Source organism: Panulirus ornatus, chromosome 46 (assembly GCF_036320965.1).
Source record: "Panulirus ornatus isolate Po-2019 chromosome 46, ASM3632096v1, whole genome shotgun sequence".
Taxonomy (NCBI): Eukaryota; Metazoa; Arthropoda; class Malacostraca; order Decapoda; family Palinuridae; genus Panulirus; species Panulirus ornatus.
In genome coordinates, this window is record NC_092269.1 from 25,378,200 (window position 1) to 25,389,280 (window position 11,081).

The 11,081-nt window shown below is 40.8% G+C and overlaps 1 protein-coding gene across 1 annotated transcript in view; it reads right to left on the minus strand.

Annotated features, from left to right (window-relative positions):
- Nucleotides 1–1,064: 1,064 nt before the first annotated feature.
- LOC139763159 (methyltransferase-like protein 27) overlaps nt 1,065–11,081 on the minus strand; it is a 143,866-nt gene continuing 133,849 nt past the window's right edge. The window contains exon 6 of the mRNA XM_071688866.1: nt 1,065–1,351. Coding sequence (XP_071544967.1) covers nt 1,280–1,351 — 72 coding nt within the window. The 3' untranslated portion in view covers nt 1,065–1,279. The remainder of the gene's footprint in view (nt 1,352–11,081) is intronic.

Consider the following 11,081-nt stretch of genomic DNA (forward strand, 5'->3'; position numbering starts at 1 on the left):
AGAGAGAGAGAGAGAGAGAGAGAGAGTTATTGTAATGTTAATCACAAAAAGATAATGATGTACATCTAAAACTGATAATCCTATGAAGGGGAAATGAAATAAGACAGAAGTTATATACTAATGAGTTTGATAAGATGATAAATGAGTGCAGCAACTTCAAGATTTCACTTCATTCCCATGCATACTATTAACAACAAAAGGCATTGCTCCTAGACTGTAAAACCCCTACGATTTGTTTATACCCACAGTGAGATGAACGTCTGTAAAATCAAGGAGGGACTCGTTTCTACTGAAGTTCTAGAGAGGATACTCTTGTAGCCAAATGACTCGGGAATGATATCTGTGTTTACTAGTTCAAATGTGGTACCAAATGCCTAGACTGTGCCATCACATGGAGTGTACTTCCCTGCAGCCTCAGACATTGAATTCATTTGTTGTGTGTGTATGTAGGTCTGCAAGTTCTAACTTATCTTATCGCGTCATTCTGATTAGCTATGTTTTTCATCCTCCATTCGGCATAGATGCCATTGACTTTGCAACTGTTATAGTGCAAGGTTGAAACGACAACTGTAGATAGTTGAATGAAATGCCCTCTTCTTCCACAGAAATTTGCCTCACACTTTTAGCAACATATCTTTTTTTATAATAGCTATCTCATTGATTTTTGCTTTCTAGTATTTAGTTTCGAGTGAATCTATGAACTATATGGCGTATTTCAGCTAGTAATTCACGTTATAATCAGTATAACTTTCACCAGTGGTAAATGTTAAACAATGTTCTACAAACAAAGATAGAAGACAATAAGTTTGTATATGTCATGTCGCTTGTTATGTGCTGGTTATAGACTATGAATCAGGCTGTAGAAGGCATGGAGATCAGAAATATCATACAAGTTACTTTAAAGCCAATCAACATTTGATCTATTCCACTGAAAGCAAACACGAAAGGTTCCCAGAACATTCACTCCGATGTCATATAATGGTGTCATCTCCTTGCACATAGTTGCTGAAGAGACGCCGCAGGTCACTTTCAGTAGGCAGTGTAACCATACGAAAACACAAACATCTCAGCAAAAATCTTTATTGATTCTACATTAGAATCGCTTCACCTTTTAAAGGAATCCCACAAACTGTTTCAGTACACAGGCTTGAAGTGCCTATGACAGATTATAGTATGTAATGATTACTCGTTCATCTAATATATATAATCTGCACCACTCTCCATGTCCCTGGGTCGAGAAGGCTGATTCAAATGTAGCAGGATGAAGGACACGTATCGCTCACAGTACGCGATAGATTAAGTACAATCCTTCTTCGCCAAAATAAAAGTTGGGCATCATCTTTTTCTCCTCCTGAAAGCAAGATAGATTAACGTCATCATGTAAAAGTGTAAAGAGCAATCCAGATTAACTTACAGGGATAAAGCATGTCAAAGGTAGTGAACGTGTAACCACAGTGGGGGCCAATATAGAGGTCCCTTAAGCAATGAACTTTCCATGCTCCCTACTTAGAATAGGTAATGACTTATTTGGTGAAACAATAAGGTCCTGAACCTTTTATTCTAAGAGTTTTGAAGTACATCCTTCTCGCTTATTAGTGGGGTGATAAGGGAAATTAATTGGTCAAAAATGTCTTACTCTTGGTAAAAGCTCATCTTGATCCAGTGCTGTTACTGTCGATTAAATGGACTTCACTTTTGTTGAAGTGAAAGAGATGATTCATCAAGAAAATAACAGTGGAAATAGGTTAAGGGTCCTTCACAAACACCAGAGGCAGACGGAAGACTGTATGTTGACGTAGCAAAAAATTTCAGTGTGAAAGCATGACAACTAAGATTTTTTTATGTTAGCAAAATGAAGAAACAGAGAAGGAGGCCAAGTGAGAATTTTTTTGCTCTCAGGTTCAGTCCTCTGTTCTTGAAGCTACCTCGCTAACGCGGGAGATGGCGAATATGTATGAAAGGAAAGGATATTCTTTATAGTATTATTCTTACTGAAAGCAACATTTACATTAAAGGATTTAAGCAACATGGGAAGTAAAGTAAAATTATTATCAAAAGGAAGAACAAAAAGATTCCTGGTGTCAATGAGAGGTTTGCTCTCAACTCTATAAAATATTTTTTTTGCTAACATAAGGGATTTATCAATGAAAGGTCTAGGGTACTTTAACTTAGGCCCAATAGAATCTTAAATTCTATTACGTAATGCCCTAAGGAATATAGATTGAAATGATAATAGTTTAACTCTGTCATGTTGAGATGAGTAATAATGGATATATGAGCATACATTGGTAGGTTTTCTGTACATGCTAAACTTAAATTTGTTTCCTTGCCCATGGATCATGCATGATCCTACTTACATACGTATACTTATGTATATCTCTCATTTTAAACCAGGTATTGCCAATCACCAGTCCTTTTTCAGCACACAAATCTACAAGCTCTTCACCATTTCCATTTACAAAACTGAACACCCCATGTATACCAATTATTCCCTCAACTGCCACATTACTCAGCTTTGCATTCAAATCATCCATCACTATTACCCGGTCTCGTGCATCAAAACTACTAACACACTCACTCAGCTGCTCCCAAAACACTTGCCTTTCATGATCTTTCTTCTCATGCCCAGGTACATATGCAACAATAATCACCAATCTCTCCATCCACTTTCAGTTTTACCCATATCAATCTAGAGTTTACTCTCTTATACTCTATCACATACTCCCACTGCTTCCCTTGCTCTTGCCCCCTCACCAAAAAAGGGGGTGACTGTGTTGTTGACTGGTTGGTAAGGATAGTTAATGTAATGACTCATGGTGAGGTGTTTGAGGATTGGAGAAATGCATGCATACTGCCATTGTACAAAGGCAAAGAGGATAAAGGTGAGTGGTCAAGTTACAAAGGTATAAGTTTGTTGAGTGTTCCTGGAAAACTATATGGGAGGGTATTGATCGCGAGGGTGAAGGCATGTACAGAGCATCAGATTGGGGAAGAGCAGGGTGTTTTCAGAAGTGGTAGAGGATGTGTGGATGAGGTGTCTGCTTTGAACAATGTAAGTGAGAAATACTTAGAAAAGCAAATGGATTTGTATGTTGCATTTATGGATCTGGAGAGGGCATATGATAGAGTTGATAGAGATGCTATGTGGAAGGTATTAAGAATGTATGGTGTGGGAGGCAACTTGTTAGAAGCAGTGAAAAGTTTTTATCGAGGATGTAAGGCATATGTATGTGTAGGAAGAGATAAAAGTGATTGGTTCTCAGTGAATGTCGGTTTCCGGCAGGGGTGCGTGATGTCTCCATGGCTGTTTAATTTGTTTATGGATGGGGTTGTTAGGGAGGTGAATGCAAGAGTTTTGGAAAGAGGGGCAAGTATGAAGTCTGTTGTGGATGAGAGAGCTTGGGAGGTGAGTCAGTTATTGTTTGCTGATGATACAACACTGGTGGCTGATTCGTGTGAGAAACTGCAGAAGCTGGCGACTGAGTTTGGTAAAGTGTGTGAAAGAAGAAAGCTGAGAGTAAATGTGAACAAGAGCAAGGTTATTAGGTAAAGTAGGGTTAAGGGACAAGTCAACTAAGAGGTAAATTTGAATAGATAGGGTTGTGCGGAGGAGGGTGGATGAGTTGGAAATGAGATGTTTGAGGACAATGTGTGGTGTGAGGTGGTTTGATCAGGTAAGTAATAAAAGGGTTAGAGAGATGTGTAGTAATGAAAAGAGTGTGGCTGAGAGAGCGCAAGAGGGGGTATTGAAATATTCTGGTCACATGGAGAGAATGAATGAAGAAAAATTGACAAAGAGGATATATGCGTCAGAGGTGTAGGGAACGAGAAGTGGGAGACCTAATTGGTGGTGGAAAGATGGAGTGAAAAAGATTTTAAGTGACCGGGCCTGAGCATGCAGGAGGGTGAAAGGCGTGCGAGGAATAGAGTGAATTGGAACGATGTGGTATAACCGGGGTCGACGTGCTGTCAATGGATTGAACCAGGGCATTTAAAGCGTTTGGGATAAACCATGGAAAGGTTTGTGGGGGCCTGGATGTGGAGAAGGAGCTGTGGTTTCGGTGAATTATACATGACAGCTGGAGACTGAGTGTGAAAGAATGTGTCCTTTGTCGTCTTTTCCTAGCGCTACCTTGCGCACATCATTTCATGTGTGGCGGGGTGGCGAAGGGAATGAGTAAGGGCAGACACTATGAATTATGTACGTGTGTATATATGTATATGGCTGAGTGTGTATATGTATGTATACGTTGAGATGTATAGGTATTCATATGTGCGTGTGTGGAAGTGTATGTATATACATGTGTATGTGGATGGCTTGGGCCATTCTTTTGTCTGTTTTTTGCGCTATATTTTTTTTTTTTTCTTTGCTTTGTCGCTGTCTCCCGCGTTTGCGAGGTAGCGCAAGGAAACAGACGAAAGAAATGGCCCAACCCACCCCCATACACATGCCTTGATTCAATCCACTGACAGCACGTCAACCCGGTATACCACATCGCTCCAATTCACTCTATTCTTTGCCCTCCTTTCACCCTCCTGCATGTTCAAGCCCCGATCACACAAAATCTTTTTCACTCCATCTTTCCACCTCCAATTTCGTCTCCCTCTTCTCCTCGTTCCCTCCACCTCCGACACATATATCCTCTTGGTCAATCTTTCCTCACTCATTCTCTCCATGTGACCAAACCATTTCAAAACACCCGCTTCTGCTCTCTCAACCACACTCTTTTTATTTCCACACATCTCTCTTACCCTTACGTTACTTACTCGATCAAACCACCTCACACCACACATTGTCCTCAAACATCTCATTTCCAGCACATCCATCCTCCTGCGTAAAACTCTATCCATAGTCCACGCCTCGCAACCATACAACATTGTTGGAACCACTATTCCTTCAAACATACCCATTTTTGCTTTCCGAGATAATGTTCTCGACTTCCACACATTCTTCAAGGCTCCCAGAATTTTCGCCCCCTCCCCCACCCTATGTTCCACTTCCGCTTCCATGGTTCCATCCGCTGCCAGATCCACTCCCAGATATCTAAAACATTTCACTTCCTCCAGTTTTTCTCCATTCAAACTCACCTCCCAATTGACTTGACCCTCAACCCTACTGTACCTAATAACCTTGCTCTTATTCACATTTACTCTTAACTTTCTTCCTTCACACACTTTACCAAACTCAGTCACCAGCTTCTGCAGGTTCTCACATGAATCAGCCACCAGCGCTGTATCATCAGCGAACAACAACTGACTCACTTCCCAAGCTCTCTCATCCCCAACAGACTTCATACTTGCCCCTCTTTCCAAAACTCTTGCATTCACCTCCCTAACAACCCCATCCATAAACAAATTAAACAACCATGGAGACATCACAAACGCCTGCCGCAAACCTACATTCACTGAGAACCAATCACTTTCCTCTCTTCCTACACGTACACATGCCTTACATCCTCGATAAAAACTTTTCACTGCTTCTAACAACTTGCCTCCCACACCATATATTCGTAATACCTTCCACAGAGCATCTCTATCAACTCTATCATATGCCTTCTCCAGATCCATAAATGCTACATACAAATCCATTTGCTTTTCTAAGTATTTCTCACATACATTCTTCAAAGCAAACACCTGATCCACACATCCTCTACCACTTCTGAAACCACACTGCTATTCCCCAATCTCATGCTCTGTACATGCCTTCACCCTCTCAATCAATACCCTCCCATATAATTTGCCAGGAATACTCAACAAACTTATACCTCTGTAATTTGAGCACTCACTCTTATCCCCTTTGCCTTTGTACAATGGCACTATGCACGTATTCCGCCAATCCTCAGGCACCTCACCATGAGTCATACATACATTAAATAACCTTACCAACCAGTCAACAATACAGTCACCCCCTTTTTTTAATAGATTCCACTGCAATACAATCCAAACCTGCTGCCTTGCCGGCTTTCATCTTCCGCAAAGCTTTTACTACCTCTTCTCTGTTTACCAACTCATTTTCCCTAACCCTCGCACTTTGCACACCACCTCGATCAAAACACCCTATATCTATCACTCTATCATCAAACACATTCAATAAACCTTCAAAATACTCACTCCATCTCCTTCTCACATCACCACTACTTGTTATCACCTCCCCATTTGCGCCCTTCACTGAAGTTCCATTTTTGCTCCCTTGTCTTACGCACTTTATTTACCTCCTTCCAGAACATCTTTTTATTCTCCCTAATATTTAATGATACTCTCTCACCCCAACTCTCATTTGCCCTTTTTTTCACCTCTAGCACCTTTCTCTTGACCTCCTGTCTCTTTCTTTTATACGTCTCCCACTCAAAATCATTTTTTCCCTGCAAAAATCGTCCAAATGCCTCTCTCTTCTCTTTCACTAATACTCTTACTTCTTCATCCCATCTTCATGCGCTATATATATGTATACATATATATATATATATATATATATATATATATATATATATATATATATATATATATATATATATATATATATATATATATATATATATATACATATATATATATATATATATATATATATATATATATATATATATATATATATATATATATATATATATATATATATATATATATATATATATATATATATATATATATATAAACTCCTGAAACAGGAGTTGTGGGAGTATGTGATAGAATGTAAGAAAGTAAATTCTCGATTAATATGAGTGAAACAGAAAGTTGATGGAGAGAGATGGGTGATTATTGCTGCATATGCACCTGGGCATGAGAAGAAAGATCATGAGAGGCAAGTGTTTTGGGAGTGGCTGAATGAGTGTGTTAGTGGTTTTGATGCACGAGACCGGGTTATAGTGATGGGTGATTTGAATGCAAAGGTGAGTAATGTGGCAGTTGAGGGAATAATTGGTATACATGGGGTGTTCAGTGTTGTAAATGGAAATGGTGAAGAGCTTGTAGATTTATGTGCTGAAAAAGGACTGGTGATTGGGAATACCTGTTTAAAAAGGGAGATGTACATAAGTATACGTATGTAAGTAGGAGAGATGGCCAGAGAGCGTTATTGGATTACGTGTTAATTGACAGGCGCGCGAAAGAGAGACTTTTGGATGTAAATGTGCTGAGAGGTGTATCTGGAGGGATGTCTGATCATTATCTTGTGTAGGCTAAGGTGAAGATTTGTATGAGTTTTCAGAAAAGAAGAGTGAATGTTGGGGGGAAGAGGTTGGTGAGAGTAAGTGAGCTTGGGAAGGAGACTTGTGTGAGGAAGTACGAGGAGAGACTGAGTACAGAATGGAAAAAGGTGAGAACAATTCAAGTAAGGAGTGGGGGAGGAATGGGATGTATTTAGGGAATCAGTGATGGAGTACGCAAAAGATGCTTGTGGTATGAGAAGCGTGGGAGGTGGGTTGATTAGAAAGGGTAGTTAGTGGTGGGATGAAGAAGTAAGATTATTAGTGAAAGAGAAGAGAGAGGCATTTTGACGATTTTTGCAGGGAAAAAATGCAATTGAGTGGGACAGGTATAAAAGAAAGAGACAGGAGGTCAAGAGGAAGGTGCAAGAGGTGAAAAAGAGGGAAATGAGAGTTGGGGTGAGAGAGTATCATTGAATTTTAGGGAGAATAAAAAGATGTTCTGGAAGGAGGTAAATAAAGTGCATAAGACAAGGTAGCAAATGGGAACTTCAGTGAAGGGCGCAAATGGGGAGGTGATAACAAGTAGTGGTGATGTGAGAAGGAGATGGAGTGAGTATTTTGAAGGTTTATTGAATGTGTTTGATGATAGAGTGGCAAATATAGGGTGTTTTGGTCGAGGTGGTGTGCAAAGTGAGAGGGTTAGGGAAAATGATTTGGTAAACAGAGAAGAGGTAGTAAAAGCTTTGCGGATGATGAAAGCCGGCAAGGCAGCATGTTTGGATGGTATTGCAGTGGAATTTATTAAAAAAGGGGGTGACTGTATTGTTGACTGGTTGGTAAGGTTATTTATTGTATGTATGACTCATGGTGAGGTGCCTGAGGATTGTCGGAATGCGTGCATAGTGCCATTGTGCAAAGGCAAAGAGGATGAGAGTGAGTGATCAAATTACAGAGGTGTAAGTTTATTGAGTATTCCTGGTAAATTATATGGGAGGATATTGATTGAGAGGGTGAAGGCATGTACAGAGCATAAGATTGGGAAAGAGCACTGTGGTTTCAGAAGTGGTAGATGATGTGTGGATCAGGTGTTTGCTTTGAAGAATGTATGTGAGAAATACTTAGAAAAGAAAATGCATTTGTATGTAGCATTTATGGATCTGGAGAAGGCATATGATAGAGTTGATACAGATGCTCTGTGGAAGGTATCAAGAATATATGGTGTGGGAGGCAAGGTGTTAGAAACAGTGAAAAGTTTTTATCGAGGATGTAAGGCATATATACGTATAGGAAGAGAGGAAAGTGATTGGTTCTCAGTGAATGTATGTTTGCGGCAGGGGTGTGTGATGTCTCCATGGTTGTTTAATTTGTTTATGGATGGGGTTGTTAGGAAGTGAATGCAAGAGTTTTGGAAAGAGGGGCAAGTATGAATTCTGTTGTGGATGAGAGAGCTTGGGAAGTGAGTCAATTGTTGTTCGCTGATGATACAGTGCTGGTGGCTGATTCATGTGAGAAACTGCAGAAACTGGTGACTGAGTTTGGTAAAGTGTGTGAAAGAAGAAAGTTAAGAGTAAATGTGAATAAGAGCAAGGTTATCAGGTACAGTAGGGTTGAGGGTCAAGTCAATTGGGAGGTAAGTTTGAATGGAGAAAAACTGGAAGAAGGAAAGTGTTTTAGATATCTGGGAGTGGTTCTGGCAGCGGATGGAACCATGGAAGCGGAAGTGAATCATAGGGTGGGGGAGGGGGCGAAAATCCTGGGAGCCTTGAAGAATGTGTGGAAGTCGAGAACATTATCTCGGAAAGCAAAATTGGGTATGTTTGAAGGAATAATGGTTCCAACAATGTTGTATGGTTGCGAGGCGTGGGCTATGGATAGAGTTGTGCGCAGGAGGGTGGATGTGCTGGAAATGAGATGTTTGAGGACAGTGTGTGGTGTGAGGTGGTTTGATCGAGTAAGTAATGAAAGGGTAAGAGAGATGTGTGGAAATAAAAAGAGCGTGGTTGAGAGAGCAGAAGAGGGTGTTTTGAAATGGTTTGGGCACATGGAGAAAATGAGTGAGATAAGATTGACCAAGCGGATATATGTGTCGGAGGTGGAGGGAACGAGAGAAGTGGGAGACCAAATTGGAGGTTGAAAGATGGAGTGAAAAAGATTTTGAGTAATCAGAGCCTGAACATGCAGGAGGGTGAAAGGAGGGCAAGGAATAGAGTAAATTGGATCGATGTGGTATACCGGGGTTGACGTGCTGTCAGTGGATTGAATCAGGGCATGTCAAGCGTCTGGGTTAAACCATGGAAAGTTTTGTGGGGCCTGGATGTGAAAACGGAGCTGTGGTTTCGGGCATTATTGCATGACAGCAAGAGACTGAGTGTGAACGAATGAGGCCTAAGTTCTCTTTTCCTAGCGCTACCTCGCACACATGAGGGGGGAGGGGGATGGTATTCCATGTGTGGCGAGGTGGCGATGGGAATGAATAAAGGCAGACTGTGTGATTTGTGTGCATGGGTATATATGTATGTGTCTGTGTGTGTATATATATGTGTACATTGAGATGTATAGGTATGTAAATCTGCGTGTGTGGACGTGTATGTATATACATGTGTATGGGGGTGGGTTGGGCCATTTCTTTCGTCTGTTTCCTTGCGCTACCTCGCAACCGCGGGAGACAGCGGCAAAAAAAAAAAAAAAATATATATATATATATATATATATATATATATATATATATATATATATATATATATATATATAAGTATATATATATATATATATATATATATATATATATATATATATATACGAATAAAGTGTGTATGGACGCGCACCTTCATACAACATACAAACCTCCAACAGCCAGGATCGAACCTTGGACCACTTGAGCAAGAGGCAGGCATGCTAACCGCTAGGCTAAGGGACTGTATGATGCATGCTTGCCTCTTGCACAAGGGGTCCCAGGTTCGATCCTGGCTGTTGGAGGTTTGTATGTTCTATGAAGGTGCACGTTCATACACACTTTATTCGTATTCATATAACTCCGCGTTGTACAGTCAGGTTCGGTAAAACGCTATCAGCTAGCTATGTGTTCTGTTCGGAAACAACCGATAGACCCCGTTGCTCACCATTGTGAGACGAAGGGTATTCGACTACTTAGCATTTCGAATAGTTGTTTCCTATTATACAGTACCTTAGCCTAGCGGTTAGCATGCCTGCCTCTTGCACAAGGGGTCCCAGGTTCGATCCTGGCTGTTGGAGGTTTGTATGTTCTATGAAGGTGCGCGTTCATACACACTTTATTCGTATTCATATAACTCCGCGCTGTACAGTCAGGTTCGGTAAAACGCTATCAGCTGGCTATGTGTTCTGTTCGGAAACAACCGATAGACCCCGTTGCTCACCATTGTGAGACGAAGGGTATTCGAGTACTTAGTATTTCGAATAGTTGTTTCCTATTATACAGTCCCTTAGCCTAGCGGTTAGCATGCCTGCCTCTTGCACAAGGGGTCCCAGGTTCGATCCTGGCTGTTGGAGGTTTGTATGTTCTATGAAGGTGCGCGTTCATACACACTTTATTCGTATTCTTATAACTCCGCGTTGTACAGTCAGGTTCGGTAAAACGCTATCAGCTGGCTATGTGTTCTGTTCGGAAACAACCGATAGACCACGTTGCTCACCATTGTGCGACAAAGGGTATTCGAGTACTTAGCATTTCGAATAGTTGTTTCCTATTATACAGTCAATTAGCCTAACGGTTAGCGTGCCTGCCTCTTGCACAAGGGGTCCCAGGTTCGATCCTGGCTGTTGGAGGCTTGTATGATATCTATATATATATATATATATATATATATATTGCTTTGTCGCTGTCTCCCGCGTTTGCGAGGTAGCGCAAGGAAAACAGACGAAAGAAATGGCCCAACCCACCCCCATACACATGTA